At 41.7% G+C, this 19099-nt stretch overlaps 1 protein-coding gene across 1 annotated transcript in view; it reads left to right on the top strand.

The window, feature by feature from the left end:
- Window positions 1-18680, top strand: part of stpg4 (sperm-tail PG-rich repeat containing 4) — a 33965-nt gene extending 15285 nt beyond the window's left edge. Inside the window, exons 4-7 of the mRNA XM_034224648.1 lie at window positions 13386-13450; window positions 13704-13749; window positions 18052-18156; window positions 18445-18680. Coding sequence (XP_034080539.1) covers window positions 13386-13450; window positions 13704-13749; window positions 18052-18156; window positions 18445-18552 — 324 coding nt within the window. The 3' untranslated portion in view covers window positions 18553-18680. The remainder of the gene's footprint in view (window positions 1-13385; window positions 13451-13703; window positions 13750-18051; window positions 18157-18444) is intronic.
- The last annotated feature ends 419 nt before the right edge of the window (window positions 18681-19099 follow it).

The raw sequence follows: 19099 nt of genomic DNA, 5'->3' as shown, positions 1-19099 counted from the left end.
TCAGCCTCTCCTGTCTCCCCCCTCTCCCCCTGCTCCTCTTTGAGGCAGCAGCAAAGACTAGTTTTAGCTCTCAACAAGTTTTTTAAGTTTATCTTACATTTTTTCACCTAGTTAACGTTTTTTTATTATTATTCATCTATATTTTACTAATCACTCCCCCCTCAAATGGAAATATGTGTTTACATGAATGGTGACCAAACCGTGAGACCCACTGAGAACTAAGTTAACTATCTAAACACTCAGCAGAGTCCTTTACCTCACCTGAGCTGTAGTTATCAGTCTCTCAGTCTGACAGGAGAGGACTCTCCTCCACCTTGTTGTTGAAACAGCTCCTTATCGCTTTCCAGTCTGTTAACCCAGAATGCAAAGCGATACAAAATCAGTCAAGTGCAGGGAAAACTCAAATTAAGTTAAAGAGACAAACAACAAAATGAGTGCGGGACCGAGCAAAAAGCTAAAAACATACCACTTCCACACAGAATGGGAGGAAGAATATTTTTGTGTGATGTCACATTCAAAGGTTATTTGCCTTATTTGTAAAGCAAGCGTCGCTCTGCCAAAGAAAGGTAACGTGGAGAGGCATTATCGGAGTGTTCACAAGGCATATGACAGCGACTTCCCTCCGAGTAGCGAGTTGAGAAAGAGAAAGGTCATGTATTATTGCTACAAAAACATTATCTTGCAGTCTTAGTGTCGCCAACTTGTTTCTAATATGCAAAAAGACAAAAAAAATGCATTTCCAATCCAGACGAGATCTCTCTCTCTCTCTCCCGTCTGTGTGCGAGGGGGCGGGGCAGTTTACACACACGCAGCTGCTACATGCAGCAGCACACGGCGGGGATGGCGGAGAGAAGCGCTCCAAGGTGTGGTTAAATGTTACACGTCTTGAGGTGGACAATGCTCGTTGCCAAGAGTGTTTAGCATGTAAGGGCGGTAACACGAGCAATTTGTCTAAACATTTTGCAAAAGTGCACCACATTCAGACGGAGGAATGCACCGGGTTCGACTGTCTTTCTAGTAGCTCTGTAGCCCCATCCACGAGTAACGTTTCCACGTCATGTGTTATGTGCTAGCAGCAACACACGCAGTTCACTCAATTATACAAACATGGGTTAATGATTAGAGGTAACTGAGTTATTTAGTTTGTTAAAGTTTCAGCTATTCTGTTTACAGTTCTGTCATCAGATTATTTAATACGATTTGTTAAAACATGTTGTTTCTTTTGATGTGAAATATTATTTATTTTAAATAAAATGCAATGTTAATTGGACTCTATTTTGGCCTAGTAATAAGCAGCAGACTTTTATTTTGTTATCATTTCTACTGGATCTTAGATCTGCGCAATACGGATCAGGGATTGACCAACCGGCTCCCACTGCTCTGCTGTCTTTTAACGTTGTTAAGCGTGGTGGGGGCGGGGAGGGAGGGAGCGGATCGACAGCTTGAGCAGCTGTCAACTCAACATTGTAAATAACCAACCAAAAACGATCGCCGGTTCATCTTGTTTTTGGCGTGAGAATAGTTTGGGCAGCGTGAGAGCGTGAGATTGAGAGTGAAAGCGTGTGTCACACGCCAGATGCGTGAGAGTTGGCAACCCTGCAGATATGAGGAGCTGTGAGCTCTGTGTGTTAACTGCTAACAGCTAACGGCTGATGTTTTCTGGTTGAACGTCAGTGACGGCAGAAATCCTCAACGCTGATTGGCTTCCGCGAGAACGCGTCACGTGAATTTGACGCTCGAGTTGAACAAATTGAACTCTCGCGTTTGACGCGGCACCGTTCAATCGCCTCAATCGCGCCGCGTCCACCGCTTCATGCTCGCTGTCAGAGCGAATTTGCGTCTGTCCGCGTCTCTGCATTGACTTTACATGTAATCGCGCCGCCCCCAAACATCGCATCGCGTCCGGTATGAACGCACCATTCAGTTCAGCTATATAGGCTATCATAGAGCCCCAGACAGATTCAAATATTTTGAAGAGCCCCTCAGGTTATATTTAATCTTCTCCAAGTTCAGGTACATCATTAGATCTCCAAGCCATAGAGATGCTTTAGGTCAGGGGTGCCCACACTTTTTTGGCTGTTGAGCTACTTTTGAAATGACCAGCTCACCGAGGTCTACCAACCAAAAATAAAATCCCAAATTGCAAGGGTTGCTGAATAACACGTTTTATTTATACATGGGATAACTACAATAGGGCTGCAACAAACGACTAATTTGATAATCGATTAATCTATCGATTAATGAAACGATTAATCGACTATTCGGACTATTACTCTGTTTTCCCAAGGATGTAGTCTCTCACTTGGCTGAGAAGATCCTGCATATTGGGGCTGAACATCCGACTGTACTACACATTGGAACAAATGATGTTGTGAAACAACAGTCAGAAGTGCTGAAAGAAGACTTTAAATGTTTGTTGGAAACTGCCAGCTCTCTAAATGCGGAGGTGTTCATCAGTGGCCCTCTACCGCCAGTCAGAAGAGGAGTGGAGAGATTCAGCAGATTGTTTGCACTGAACACCTGGCTTTCAACTGTCTGTACTGACCATTCTGTTCATTTTATTGACAATTTTAACTTTTTCTGGGATCGCAGACATCTTTTCAAGGCAAATGGAGTTTGCCTGAACAAGTCAGGAGTGAAATTGTTTATCTCTAACATATTCAACTGCCTGCGTCATCAATCTGTTCCCTCTGCCAAGGACAAGCGGCAAGAGGAATTAAAACAGGAGAAAGACACAACACATCGCGCAGAAAACCCTGAAGAATTATCACTGCACCCGCCTGAGGAATGTTCTGATTATGGGAGACCTATGAGACACATGGAGGAGTCTCCACTGCCCGTCACCCCCCCCCCCTGTCAACGCCTTTGAGGATACTCCGTTCACCCTTTCACCCTCGCCCACCCTCCTGGAGATCGCTGAACACACAAAGGAGATACAGAGGGTTGGCACCGATTCCTTCCTGGAGTTCAAAGACCAAACTAAGGCGATACGCAGGATTGGCAGCATGTCCTTTACCCCCGCTCCTCAACGACGCCCACCAAAATCACTGCAGAGACGCGCACCATCTCCCCCGTCTTCATCACCGCGCCTACGTCAACCACCTCCCCCCCTTTGCAGCATGTCCCATACCCCCGCACAATCTCCCCCGTCTCCATCACCGTGCCTACGTCAACCACCTCCCCTCCCTTCAAGAAAGCATCTGCAGTCTCCGAAGCCTGATAAGGATGTGTGTGTACAAAACACAACAAACTCTTACTGATATGTGCTGGGTCCAGGCTCAAGGGCATATGGCACTCTCAACTCTTTCCAGGACATGTCGGGGGCCCTGCCTGCCAGTAGCTTTGCCGATATCTGTGTTGATAGGTAATAGATTAAGAGCGGTGAATCATCTTAGAAACAGGAAGCGCTCAAACGTTTGTGTGAGTTTATCTAATTTAGCAGTGATTCCATGTCAGCCACAGCTTGTTACAAAAAACATGACTGATAGTGTGTTTAACAAACTTAAACTAGCTTTATTAAATGTCAGGTCTTTGGCAGGAAAAACATTTTTAATCAATGATTTTATCACTGAGCACAATCTCGATTTTATGTTTTTAACAGAAACTTGGATTGAACAAAATAACAGTGCAGCTGTTCTTATCGAATCAACCCCCTCCCAACTTTGTTTCTATAGGTAAATACACATCTGAGTTGACAAATATGACATGTGGGGTTCCTCAAGGCTCCATCTTGGGGCCTCTTCTCTTTAACATCTACATGCTACCACTGGCTCAGATAATGAAAAACAACAAAATAAGTTACCATAGTTATACAGATGACACACAAATTTACGTAACAATTTCACCAGGAGACTATGCTCCAATTCAAACACTGAGTAAGTGCATTGAACAAATCAATGACTGGATGTGTCAGAACTTTCTCCAATTAAACAAAGATAAAACTGAGGTAATGGTTTTTGGAGCCAAGTCAGAACGTATAAAAGTTAGCGCTGAGCTTCAGTCTGCAATGTTCAAAACAACAGATAAAGCCAGAAATCTAGGTGTAGTCATGGACTCTGACCTGAGTTTCAACAGTCACATTAAGGCTGCAGCCACACGAGGACAAAAACGGCCGTTTGCGTTACTGTTTAGTGTCATATAGACCATTCGGCCACACAAGGACGACCGCATACGGCACTAAACGACTGAGGAAACGATAACGGGTCCCAAGGTGGATAGAACGGCATACGCAACGCTCTGGGGGGTCAAACAGCTCCGTGTGTGCGCCCTATACGATCATTTTCTGATAATGACTGCGCAATAGCCCCGCCTCTCCCCACCTCTGCTGCTCACCTCCGCGTACCCCGCGCCATTGCTGATGTGTTTCGCCACCAACAACAACAACAATGGCGGATCGCAGAGTTGCTATCGTGCTCCGGACGCTACTGACCATGCTACAGTTCTTTGTGCAACATCTACAGCAGACTTACACATCCGGGGGGGATCTTACTCGCTGCTTTTGTGGATATCTACTGCAGCTTCAGCGATCATTTTCTGATAATGATTGTGCAATAGCCCCGCCTCTCCCCACCTCTGCTGCTCACCCCCGCGTCAAAGTAAACTGCACACTGAATTCAGATTATTTATCTTTCTCTCGATATGGACATAAACGCGAGTGAAGTCTAATCTGACAGGACGGAGACACCTCTCAAACTACCTAAACTAGTTATAAATATGTTTATTGTACTGTCGGCCGGGTCACTCATTACTGGATCAGCTGCTGCATGAAACAGACACTGACACTGTCCAAAGAGAGGGTGGAAAAAGAGAGGCTCCGTGTATTTTTATTATTATATTATATAGAGTCGTTATTCATTTGTTTTAAAGCTCAATAAATAACAAAGAAGACCTTTGACCGGCACTTTTATAATTTTGTCGGAAGGTTTAAACTTTAATACACGTTGACTGGCGAAAAACTCTGCCCGGTTCCCTCGGCCCCCACCGCGGAGAATAAACAGAAGGGCAACCATGACAACCATGCTTCTTCGCTGCTTTTGTGGAGGAAGTTACAGCGCCACGTACAGGCTCCTGCATATGTACTGCAGCTTCTCCAGCGGTTGGAGCTAAACGGAGCAGTCTCGTGTGGGCAGACACTATCCGGATAACTATTGCGTGTGGACGGAAGCTTGTTTGCGTTTGCGTTAATCCTATGCGTTTAGCCGTTTTCGTCCTCGTGTGGCCGGGGTCTAAAACAGTTACTAAATCAGCCTACTATCACCTAAAGAATATATCTAGGATTAAAAGACTAATGTCACGGCAGGATTTGGAAACACTTGTCCATGCTTTTATCTTCAGAAGACTCGACTACTGCAATGGTGTCTTCACAGGTCTCACTAAAAAATCTATTAGGAAGCTGCAGCTGATTCAGAACGCCGCTGCTTGAGTCCTCACTAACACTAAGAAAGTGGATCACATCACTCCTGTTCTGAAGTCTTTACACTGGCTTCCTGTGTGTCAAAGAATAGATTTCAAAATACTGCTGCTGGTTTATAAAGCACTGAATGGTTAGGCCCAAAATACATTTCTGACCTCCTGCTAAATTATGAACCATCCAGATCTCTCAGGTCTTCAGGGACTGGTCAGCTTTCTGTCCCCAGAGTCATAACTAAACATGGTAAAGCAGCATTCAGTTATTATGCTCCAAATATCTGGAACAAACTCCCAGAAACCTGCAGGTCCGCTGCAACTCTGACTACTTTTAAATCCAGGCTGAAGACTTTTCTTTTTGTCGCTGCTTTTAATTGAACTATTCATATCTTAGACTGCACCAGGGCCGGACTGGGACAATAAGTCAGGCCGGGAATTATACACCCAGCCAGGCCACTACCAGTTTTTTGTGGCATTTTGCTGGATTTATTTGTCAATATTTACAGCGTTGCTGCCCATAGTGATAGCCCTCTAAATCTACTACCAAAAAATAAACATATGGAGATGGGTTACTATTTAAAAAAATGTGCAAATCTATTTAGGAACCTATTCATGTGAACATATTTTAAGTGGGGGTGGACCTCAAATCCTATAGGGGGGTCCGGGGGCATTCTCCCCCAGTAAGATTTTTTTTTAAATGTTGGACTTAAATGCATCAATCTGGTGCATTTTGAGGGGGAAATAAAGAGAGAGACTACACCCATATGAAACAGAACTGTATACATTTAAATAATCATAAAATCATAAGAACATGGCCATAACCAATAACATACCATATCCAATATGAAAAAACATTGAAACTTGTTTATTTATTTGTTTTTGGTTCATTTATAGTTGTGAGTGTGTCTGTGCTCCTGAATCAGCTTCTCCTGTCTCCCCCCTCTCCCCCTGCTCCTCTTTGAGGCAGCAGCAAAGACTAGTTTTAGCTCTCAACAAGTTTTTTAAGTTTATCTTACATTTTTTCACCTAGTTAACGTTTTTTTATTATTATTCATCTATATTTTACTAATCACTCCCCCCTCAAATGGAAATATGTGTTTACATGAATGGTGACCAAACCGTGAGACCCACTGAGAACTAAGTTAACTATCTAAACACTCAGCAGAGTCCTTTACCTCACCTGAGCTGTAGTTATCAGTCTCTCAGTCTGACAGGAGAGGACTCTCCTCCACCTTGTTGTTGAAACAGCTCCTTATATCCGTTAGCGCAGCTAGCTAGCACCAGATGCTAACAACAACAATAGCCTACACGTAACCGGTGCGCGAGCTTTCTCTCTCTCGCTCGCTCGCGCCACACATACACACACCCTCCCGAGCTTGAATGACACACAGAGACCAATCGAGGGCATTAGTGTATGGTCTGTATGAAAGTGGCCATGTCGGCAGGCCACATCATGTACAGCCAGTCACCCTCTGTGAGGCAGAGTCAGACCCACATTTGCGCAGCGTTGCGTTCACAATAAATACATACAAAAAATCCTCAGGCGAGCAGGCCACTTAGCAGGCCAGGCCATCGGGAAACCTCCCGGTGCTCCCGATGGCCAGTCCGGGCCTGGACTGCACTGTAACTTTTATCCATGTACTTTTTCTTTTAATGTTTAATTGAACTATTCATATCTTAGACTGCACTGTAACTTTTATCCATGTATTTTTTCTTTTAATGTTTATTTTATTAGCTTTTCTTTTTAATGACTGATTTTAGATGCCATTTTCTTAATGTCTTTCATTTTTTGTAAAGCACTTTGAATTGCCTTGTGTTGAAAAGTGCTATATAAATAAACTTGCCTTGCCTTGCCTTACTGTATGCCTTGCACAATTTCTCAAACGCTCTTATTTAGCCATCAACTTTTAGATTTAGCTTGAGGTTGTTTTAGGCATGTGCAGTGGCGTTTTTATATGTACAAAAGTGGTGGGGCACAAAAAACTTAGATCTATATATAAGCTTCTGCAGTGAGGTTCATGGCTGGTGAGGCACTGGCACTGACTCTTCAGGTTTCCAAATATTATATTTTGACCTAAATCAAAATATAATATTATTTTCAAAAGCTTTTTTTGTCTGATGCTTCAATTCCTTTTAAACAGACAGTTCAACAGAAGGATACCCACAAAATGTAATTTTATCATTTAAATATAGAATTGTTCTCTCTTAGTAAGATCCCATTTTCAATAAAATTGCAGTCGTACCTTGACTTGAAGATTAAGTCCATTTGCCTATCCTTCTGGACAAAAATCTCTATTACTTTTTTGTAAAAGTCCTCCTTATGTTCTTGTAGTTTCAAAAGTCTATCATAAATCTAATCTAATCAATAGATTTATGATTAGAAAATTATAAAAGTAGGGTAGACATGTGGATATTATCCGGCTGAACAAAACGTGCATTTATCTAACAGGTTTGTTTCCCACAGATCTTATTTGGAGCTATTTTCTAAAATCCTATGGAGAAATCTCATTGCTTTTTTGTCGAGGGAAGCCATGCGCAGCTTACTTCCGGGTTTTAGGATGCGTCACTGCAGCTCTCTCGTCTCCTCTTCACACACCACACTTTTCGCAGCACACGTACTTACAGCCAATCAGCTCTGAATTATGTGAGATGACGTATGGTGGGGATGGCAGCTCTATGCCCCTATGGTCATTATTTGTTTGCCACACACATTAAATAGGAAAATATTCTGAGCATGCGCAGTGTAGTTTTTACAGTCACCGTTCACTTAGACAGAGAGAGGGAGGAGCAGGATCAGGTTTTGTCCCACATGGCTCTAAACAGCACAATAGGCACACACTGTAGACACTAATGAGAAGAACACAGACTAAAACAGCAATGTACAGACGAATCAGATGATTAAACATGATCTTAAAATATATTTAATATATTTTTTAATTTATTTTTTGCATTTTTTTGTAATCATTATTTGTAATACTTTCTGCTGACACTAGGTGGGGCTGTGCCTAATGACCAGTCGCCACTGGGCACGTGGAAACTAACAATGAAGACAATAAAGATGAATACTTGATTAAAAAATACATATATTATTAAATTAACTTAACAAATTGTGAACAAAATTAACATTGCATTTTATTTAAAATAAATAATATTTCACATCAAAAGAAACAACATGTTTTAACAAATCGTATTAAATAATCTGATGACAGAACTGTAAACAGAATAGCTGAAACTTTAACAAACTAAATAACTCAGTTACCTCTAATCATTAACCCATGTTTGTATAATTGAGTGAACTGCGTGTGTTGCTGCTAGCACATAACACCTGACGTGGAAACGTTACTCGTGGATGGGGCTACAGAGCTACTAGAAAGACAGTCGAACCCGGTGCATTCCTCCGTCTGAATGTGGTGCACTTTTGCAAAATGTTTAGACAAATTGCTCGTGTTACCGCCCTTACATGCTAAACACTCTTGGCAACGAGCATTGTCCACCTCAAGACGTGTAACATTTAACCACACCTTGGAGCGCTTCTCTCCGCCATCCCCGCCGTGTGCTGCTGCATGTAGCAGCTGCGTGTGTGTAAACTGCCCCGCCCCCTCGCACACAGACGGGAGAGAGAGAGAGAGATCTCGTCTGGATTGGAGATGCATTTTTTTGTCTTTTTGCATATTAGAAACAAGTTGGCGACACTAAGACTGCAAGATAATGTTTTTGTAGCAATAATACATGACCTTTCTCTTTCTCAACTCGCTACTCGGAGGGAAGTCGCTGTCATATGCCTTGTGAACACTCCGATAATGCCTCTCCACGTTACCTTTCTTTGGCAGAGCGACGCTTGCTTTACAAATAAGGCAAATAACCTTTGAATGTGACATCACACAAAAATATTCTTCCTCCCATTCTGTGTGGAAGTGGTATGTTTTTAGCTTTTTGCTCGGTCCCGCACTCATTTTGTTGTTTGTCTCTTTAACTTAATTTGAGTTTTCCCTGCACTTGACTGATTTTGTATCGCTTTGCATTCTGGGTTAACAGACTGGAAAGCGATAGGTCGCTTTTTCTGTCAATCAAGTAAACTCCTGAATTAAGTGGCAGGGAGGCCAAGGGAGGAGGGATCAAAACCTGTTTTGTCTATTTTAACGGAGCTGGATTTCTTTCTTTTATGAATGACTCGCGATCTACCAACATTGCCCCACGGTCGACCGCGGTCGACGTACTGGGCACCTCTGCTTTAGGTGGTATCGAAGATTTCCATTCTAGGAGTATTCTAGTCTTCTGTGTGCTAAAATAGATGCAAAGGCTATACTGTCTTTAGTTTTCCTCCTGATCATTCAGTGGCCAGGTAGTAGTCCAAAAATGGCAGTTTCTGCACATGGTGTCAATACCACGTCCAAGGTCTCAGCAAGGTGTTTGAAAATGCTTGTCCAGTATCCTTGTAGGCGAGGACAAGACCAAAACATATGAGTCATGTTTGCTGGTGGCGTGTGACATCTGTTGCAGGTATACCTGACATTTGGGTATATTTTGGAGAGTTTAGAGTTGGTGTAATGGATACGGTGGACAACTTTTAGTTGTATAAGATTGAGCCTGGCACAGGACGTACTATTGTTCACTCTCGCTAATGCGCCATCCCAGACCTCATCATCTATTGCTAGGACTAGTTCCTCTTCCCAATCTTGTTTGATTTTACCAAGAGATGTTTCTGTGAGACGGGAGATGGAATTGTAAATTCTTGAAATCAAACCTTTTTCGGTTGTTAGAGTGTCCAGAATTGAGACAATTATTGAATCCGGAGGGATATTGGGGAAGGAAGGGTTATTTAGTTTAACCCAGTTATGGACCTGGAAGTAGCAAAATAGATGAGTGCCTGGGAGGCAACATCTTTCAGAGAGTTGGCTAAAGCTACCGAAAACATTGTTGATGTAAAGGTATCTTACTCTGATAAGACCTAATCTCTGCCACCTAGAGAAGGCCCCATCAGTGTAAGGGGGGAGGAAGAGATGGTTGTTGCGAATGGGACTATGTATAGAGGATCCACAGAGTCCATGATCATTTCTAAATTGGGAGCATATTCTTAGGGTGGAAACAACTATCGGGTTATTCGAATATTGAGTTGGCCGGCTAGGTAATGTAGATGTAAGCAAAGCCAAAAGTGAGGTATTAGGACAGGATTTGGCTTCAAGCTCACACCAACTCAATGTTGGTTTCTTAGTCCATACAATTATTTTGTGGATATTGGCTGCCCAATAGTAGTGTCTTATGTTTGGAAGCGCCAATCCTCCTGTAGATCTGTGCCTTTGTAAAAGCTCTTTCCTAATTCTAGGAGTCTTCCCTTGCCATAAAAAAGAGGAGATTAGTGTGTCCATTTTACAAAAAAGTGATTTGGGTAGAAAGACTGGCAGACATTGAAAGAGGTACAGGAAGCGAGGGAGCACGTTCATTTTGATACAGTTTACCCTCCCAGCGATAGTTAAATGTAAATTATTCCACCTTTCCAAATCAAATTTGAGCTTGTCAATTAGTGGTGGGACGTTGTTTTTGTAAAGGTCTGAGAGTTTTCCACTTATATTCATGCCTAAGTACTTAATATTACTCCTTGACATCTTGAAGGTGATGAGTCTATCGGGGATCTGAAGGGCCAGGTCATTTACAGGGAAGCACTCACTCTTGGAAAAGTTTAGCTTGTACCCTGAAAAGGTTCCGAATCGAGTTAACAGATCTATTATCTGAGGAATGGTAGATATAGGGTTAGAAATGAACAATAGTAAATCGTCAGCGTATAACGAGAGTATGTGTTCTGAACCATATCTGGTAATTCCTTGTGTAAAGCTGGCAGATTTAAGCGCAATTGATAGGGGTTCGATCGCCATGGCGAATAGTAACGGGCTTAGAGGGCAACCCTGGCGAGTACCTCTACCTAGTTTAAAATATTGAGAATTCATCCCGTTAGTACTCAATGAAGCCTTGGGTGAAGAATATAATAATGCTATCCAGGATACACATTTGGATCCGAGGCTGAACCTCAAATAGAAAGCCCCACTCCATCCTGTTGAACGCTTTCTTTGCATCCAATGAGACCACCACCTCTGGTGTCTCCTTGGATGCAAGAGAGAGGAGGATGTTGAAAAGGCGACGGATGTTGGAGAAGGAGTATCGGCCTTTCATAAACCCAGTTTGGTCTAATGATATGATGTTTGGCGTGAATGATTCAAGGCGTATGGCTAGTATTTTAGCTAGGATCTTATAGTCCGCAATCAGAAGGGAGATGGGGCGATAGGAGCTACATTCAGAATTGTCCTTGCCTGGTTTTAATAATATGATTACTACCGCCTCAGTGAGAGTTTGTGGCAACGTTCCCCGGTCCAGAGAGTCCTCGAACATTCTCAAAAGAAGGGGGGTCAATTTATCAATACATTTTTTATAAAACTCAATTGGATAGCCGTCTGGGCCTTGCCACTCTGGATCAGCCTGATCGGGTCAGCTATTTCACTGGGCTTTGGAGGTTGATCCAACTCACCCTCCTGAGCAGGTGTTATGGACGGAAATTCTAGATCATCCAAGAATTTTAGTTCTGTGCGCATTATCGACCGGGGATTGTGAGGCATATAGTCCACAGTAAAAGGTTTTAAAGGTGTCATTGATAACGGATGGGATTGTTGTGAGTTCACGAGTAGGGGTCCGTATTTGTTTAATTTGTTGGGAAGCCGACTGGCTCTTAATTTGGTGCGCTAGGAGACGACCCGCCTTCTCCCCATAGTCATACTGAAATCCACGCGATCTTAAAAGCAATTTTTCAGTCTCTTGCGTTGAAAGTAAATTGTATTCCATCTGAAGATTTTGACTTTACTAGTCTGTTGGCTTATGTAACTGACCACATATTCGAGGAATAGTCACCCATTTTGGTATTTACTTTCTTTATGAGAATAAAATGTCTGTTATTGTTAATAGGTATGTTTATCTTGTGGTTTTCAACTTTAGCGTCAAGTTAGTGATTTCATGCTGCATTCATTCTTTAATGCTAAGCTAAGCTGATCAACTCTTAGACCTAGAACATTTTGTGTCATCTGCAAGTGTAGTAACCAGCCCTCTACAGCTTAATTAAAGTATGCATTTCCTAGCTTAAAGTTTCAGTGTGAAGGATTTAGTGGTAACAGTAAAGGTTGCATCCAATAAAATACCCCACATCTTTCTAGAGCTAGTGTTTGGGCCATTTTGCCTTAAAATACTTTTTCCCGTGGACTTACTTCATGAATGAGGCATCTCTTATTTAGTGGATATACTGTATATCTCTTAAGGTAAATACAATTTCAAGTATGTACACTTGAATAAAATCGTAGGGTCCTCAAAGTTGTGAAACCCATTAATAGCCAAATCCAGAGTAACTTCCTCAGGCATAATGAACTGCAGTTTGTTGTAGCCAGTCTGGAAGTGGGATTAAAAGAAAAGTGAGTTATGTTGCTCTATAGGTCCAAAGATGCAGAAGATCCTGGTAATTATATATTCGAAAGTCGAGCCATTTCGGCGTCATGCGCCACTGAGCAACTTACATAGAAATGAATGCGACCCTCCTCCAATGTTGTATCCAGTTCTCTTTATACAGCTACAATATGGCATCCATTTCCTATGTAGATAGGAAGACCTCATTATAGGCTAAGTAAAACAACAAACAATTCTCCGTTTCAGGTAATTATAAACCAATGAGAATATTGTTATGAATTATATATTCAATTTCTGCCAATAGATCCCCTTAACTCCTACACACTGGGCCGTTATGGGTGCAGTTTACTTATTAACACATCATCACAGTACAGAAGGTGCTCTTAGAAATGTGCCCCTTCAGCAGAATATCTGAAAACAGAAGATGTGTTTGAAATACAAGCCAGCTGTTGGCGATGCAACACAACAGATGAAAAAAAAGAACTCCTGCTGATATTGTCACAGATGTTTAAAAACTTCTTTATCTTTATTCCTTGTGCCAGCATATAAACACTTCACCGTGCGACTACAATGTGACAGCGAAACCAGTGGAGAAGATTCCCTGCAAGTAAGCACTCGACAAACAGCTTCTCTTTAACTCTCAGATCACAGCAGAGGAGACAACCCATGAATCATCCCTTGATGGTTGAATCCTTCCCCCTCACACAACTTCTCCTTCCCTCTCTCATCTCATCACAGCACCAAGATGGAGGAGCAATCGCCAACCTGCTCTCTCATTTTCTCTGCCTCTGATCATGCATGGCCTTATTCTTTTCTTCTCTCACTCTTCTTCCCCCCCCCCCCCCTCTCTCTTCTTTCAGGCATGTGATGTTTCGGTCCACCGTGCAGCGGATCAGCTTTCCTCCTGTAAGTATCTAATCACCAAAACTAGTTATTAGGAGCATACAGTCTTTTCATTTCCTTCAAAAAGGCTTCATCACTTTCAATAGGTTTTTGTTATGAGGTGTGACCTAATGAGTATCTGGTGCTGAACACGAGATAGTTATGACAACCACAAGGGTCAAGGAAAACCGATCCAAACTGATTGTATCATTTTACTGACCAGTCAGCTTTGGTTCATATTGCAGTGCTGCAGCCTTAGCAGTGTGTCCATGCTGGTAGCTGATGGATATTTGAGCCATGCTGGCAGCTGCTGAGTGTTGACAGAGAAGGAAAGGCGCTAAGAAATCCCGAGGGTGTTATTACTGCAGAGTTGAGAGCAGTTTTCTGCTGTTAGTGGTGTCACAGCTCTAAGACAAGTTTGTTGTCAAAGGTTAAGCACCTACACAAATCCCGTAGCAAAGTTAAATGAAAGTTAAGATCTAGCAGACAGCTGACCTGGTGTAGGCAGGCAGACATTAGCCGATCAAAATCGAAGAATCTTAGCTGCTGGTCCACATGTACACAGGAACAAGCATTTTAGATTTCTTTGAGCCTTGCCTCTTAGCAAGGCAAGGCAAGGCAAGGCAAGTTTATTTATATAGCACTTTTCAACACAAGGCAATTCAAAGTGCTTTACAAAAAATGAAAGAGATTAAGAAAATGGCATTTAAAATCAGTCATTAAAAAGAAAAGCTAATAAAATAAACATTAAAAGAAAAAAATACATGGCAGTCAATTAAACATTAAAAGAAAAAAGTATATGGATAAAAGTTACAGTGCAGTCTAAGATATGAATAGTTCAATTAAAAGCAGCGACAAAAAGAAAAGTCTTCAGCCTGGATTTAAAAGTAGTCAGAGTTGTAGCGGACCTGCAGGTTTCTGGGAGTTTGTTCCAGATATTTGGAGCATAATAACTGAACGCTGCTTTACCATGTTTAGTTCTGACTCTGGGGACAGAAAGCTGACCAGTCCCTGAAGACCTGAGAGATCTGGATGGTTCATAATTTAGCAGGAGGTCAGAAATGTATTTTGGGCCTAAACCATTCAGTGCTTTATAAACCAGCAGCAGTATTTTGAAATCTATTCTTTGACACACAGGAAGCCAGTGTAAAGACTTCAGAACAAGAGTGATGTGATCCACTTTCTTAGTGTTAGTGAGGACTCGAGCAGCAGCGTTCTGAATTAGCTGCAGCTTTCTAATAGATTTTTTAGTGAGACCTGTGACGACACCATTGCAGTAGTCGAGTCTACTGAAGATAAAAGCATGGACAAGTTTTTCCAAATCCTGCTGTGACATTAGTCTTTTAATCCTAGATATATTCTTTAGGTGATAGTAGGCTGATTTAGTAACAGTTTTAATGTGACTGTTGAAACTCAGGTCAGAGTCCATGACTACACCTAGATTTCTGGCTTTATCTGTTGTTTTGAACATTGCAGACTGAAGCTCAGCGCTAACTTTTATACGTTCTGACTTGGCTCCAAAAACCATTACCTCAGTTTTATCTTTGTTTAATTGGAGAAAGTTCTGACACATCCAGTCATTGATTTGTTCAATGCACTTACTCAGTGTTTGAATTGGAGCATAGTCTCCTGGTGAAATTGTCACGTAAATTTGTGTGTCATCTGCATAGCTATGGTAACTTATTTTGTTGTTCTTCATTATCTGAGCCAGTGGTAGCATGTAGATGTTAAAGAGAAGAGGCCCCAAGATGGAGCCTTGAGGAACCCCACATGTCATATTTGTCAACTCAGATGTGTATTTACCTATAGAAACAAAGTTGTTTCTGTCCTTTAAGTAGGATTCAAACCAATTCAGAACTGTTTCCGAAAGTCCCACCCAGTTTTCCAGTCGGTCTAGTAATATGCTGTGGTCAACAGTGTCAAACGCAGCACTGAGATCTAATAATACTAACACTGAAGTTCTGCCACTGTCTGTGTTTAAGTGGATGTCATTAAAGACCTTTACAAGAGCAGTCTCAGTGCTGTGGTTTGGACGAAAGCCTGACTGGAACACATCAAAACAGTTATTTAAATGCAAGAAATTACTCAACTGTTGAAAAACAACTTTTTCAATGATTTTACCTAGAAATGGCAGGTTTGATATGGGCCTGTAATTGTTCATTACTGAAGCATCTAGATTATTCTTTTTTAAGAGTGGTTTAATGACTGCAGTTTTCAGGGCCTGTGGAAAAATACCTGAGTGAAGAGATTTGTTTACTATATGAAGTAGATCTGAGGCCATGCAAGGCAAAACATCTTTGAAAAATCCTGTTGGAATAATATCAAGGCAGCAAGAGGAGGATTTCAGAAGTTGAATAATGTCCTCTAGGTTTTTATCATTAATCTGATGGAATTGTGTCATGATGTCTGAATTGATGTTAAGTGGAGATAGGGACAACACATTTGCTGTTCCTGATGCAGAGGCACTGACTGCTTGTCTGATTTTCTGAATTTTGTCAGTGAAAAAGGAGGCAAAATCATTGCACGCCCTGGTGGATAGAAATTCAGAGGCTACTGACACTGGGGGGTTAGTTAGTCTGTCGACGGTAGCAAACAAGGCACGTGCGTTGTTTTTGTTTTTGGTAATGATGTCAGAGAAGAACGATTGTCGTGCGTTTTTCAATTCCAAATTATAAAGGCCAAGTCTTCATTAGCAAATAATGAAACAAAATATATGTCCATACAACCAAAGAGAACCTCTAAAAGGTTAAGATTTGTAGTAGCGCAACAAAAAATGATTCTCTTTTTCAGATTTGAATAATTGTTTCCATCCTAGGGCCACTGTGTGTCCCAGATTTATGTGCTGTGCTTTTTGCACTGAATGTTCTGCTCCGAAGGAACAAACCCATCCTTGAGATGATTGAATTAAAGTCGTATTTCCAAACATTTTCATATGAGTTAATGTCCTTTTCATTGAAGCGATTCAATTACTGCTGATCTAAACATTTGCTGTTTGACAGTTTAGATTTTCCAAACTAGCTTCATTGCTATAAACATTGCAGTGTTGGCTGTTGGTCGGACTATCATCTTGGTACCTCAACAACTATTGGATTTATTGCCGTGAACCTTCAAACACAAATCAATGATCGTCAGGGGATGAATACTAAGTCCATATTCATTTTACCCTATTTTATTGAAAATAAATGATCCAGTTTATTGAAGGGTTAGCAAATTCTTGGATGTGTGAAAATAGGTCAAAGTTTTACAGCATGTGACAGTTACCTCTGCCACACAGGAACATGTTACGTTTCTAACGTGCTGTGCCATAGTAGGAAAGTAGGCCAGGTGCTCTGGCTCAAACACACTCCCTCACACACACACTTATGTGTAAAGGAGAGATTCACTACATTGCAATGGCTCCCGTGAAATACACCTGCATTAGCGCCTTGGGGAGCATCAGGCAAATGTGGAGGCCCAGCAGGCCATTTTCAAAGTATCATGTAAACTGGTGACTCGGATCAAATGGCGTGTAATGGTCGCAGTCATCCCTCCAAGGAGCAGAGTAAAGGAAACAACACCTTGCTGTGTCCCTCTTTCAGACTCAGAGAGCAGCTAAAAATGTAAAACTGGTCCTCTGTTCAGAGAAAGGACACAGTTTTATGTCTGAGGAGGAGGGTGTTAGGTGGGGGGGATGCTATTTATGCATGGCACGCCGCTGGTGATGACCAGTAAGTGTGTTAGTAGGCAAGACAAGAGGACAAGTTAAAGGCAAGAAGAGAAACTGACTCTTGACAGAGACATAACACAACCAGAGACCAGCAGAGGCCATAAAGACAGGAGTCAAGTGATATGTCATAGGTCATAAACATATGGGTATGGGACCCGAAAATAGATCCAGTTTATATTGTTCGTGCATCCTTCAGATGACTTTGGTATTAGTATAACAATAGATTTACATGAGCTTATACGTCCATAGGTGAAAGAATGTATATCTCATTTAGCTCTGTAAATGTTAGAGGTCACGATGTACAGTAGATGAATATAGTGCACGCTTACTCTATCACATTTGGTATGATTGGACTCCGTACTCTGTCAGATAGTTTTGATCGAATGCTTAAAAACGTTGTCCTTTGAACTCCAGGTCCATGTTCAGATTTAGAAGTGCTTGTATTTCCTAGTCTCAATAACAGAATTATGTTAGTTAAATGGAATTATGACGTCTGCTCATATTTAACGCTTTAACTGTTGGTCCTTAACTTAATTGCTGAACATAAGTTGTATGTATAGAACTAGCTGTTCAACTGTCCAGCTAGTTCCAATAACATGTCTTATCTCTGACAAACCTAGAAGGAGGGACCTGCTCCATGCCAATATAATCCACAGACCAGACCAGGAAAATGCATCACTTCAAGCTTCAAATCAACATTGCCGCGGCTCCACAGTGTGCACTCCGTGAGTCTGGTACTTCACATTTAGCTAAATATAATGTACTGTATGTCATTTATTGTAGGCTATAATTTGACTCATTCAATCATCTTTGTAATGAAAACTACAAATGTACAAAATGTTAACAGTTTATTTAATCTCAGCCCTATGTTCCCATAATCCTATGTGATAAAACAAGAAGAAGACAAGTTCATGTAGGATTCAACCTGATCTTTTGGACCCAATTATAGCTCTTGGATGAAAAGTGATGATATATTGAATGTGTTTCTATGTGTGTGCATGTCTATTCCACAGAAGACCCCAGGACCAGGGGCCTACGAACCTTGCTGGAAATTGGGCGACCGTCTGACCGCAGATCGCATAGACCCGTCATTTAGCCTCTTCTTCCGCAACATTCTTTAGTGTTTGGACTTGAATTCCTACAATTCCTTGATCCCACCACCAACTTCCTATCCTGTTTGCTTGATGGCAGAACAAACATGACCTGACCCTATTTAAAAAAAAGTAAAATCATGAATGCATAAAAAAAATCTCAGTCTCTTGTTACTTGGACCAATGCATATCAGTGAAGGGTTTTGTGGTCTGCCAGCAATAAAATAAGCTACATTTGTTGTGCTCAAATTGCTTTAGTGATGCCGGTCAGGGAAGCAGAATAATCTTATCTGCAACAAAGGGTACTTCATTCCACTTAACTACATGTTCCCGGTATTGCTCTCATCTCTCCTCTCTCCTGCTCTCGCTCCTCTTTCACTCTCTGTCAGCAGTCAGGCTGCTTTGCCTTCCTACTATCTCTGCCCTGCGATACACTCAGGAGGAGGAATGCTGCTCAGCCATGCATCACATGGCTTAGTGTGGCATGCTGCACCCTCAGATAACACATTCAGTATTAGGGGCCAAGGCAGTGGCACACAATAAAATAGCTATTCTTATCGCTACCTACTCCGCCAAG

This window comes from Gymnodraco acuticeps, unplaced genomic scaffold (assembly GCF_902827175.1).
Source record: "Gymnodraco acuticeps unplaced genomic scaffold, fGymAcu1.1, whole genome shotgun sequence".
NCBI lineage: Eukaryota > Metazoa > Chordata > Actinopteri > Perciformes > Bathydraconidae > Gymnodraco > Gymnodraco acuticeps.
The sequence above is the reverse complement of the archived record's forward strand: the minus strand, read 5'-3'. Positions and strand labels throughout refer to the sequence as shown.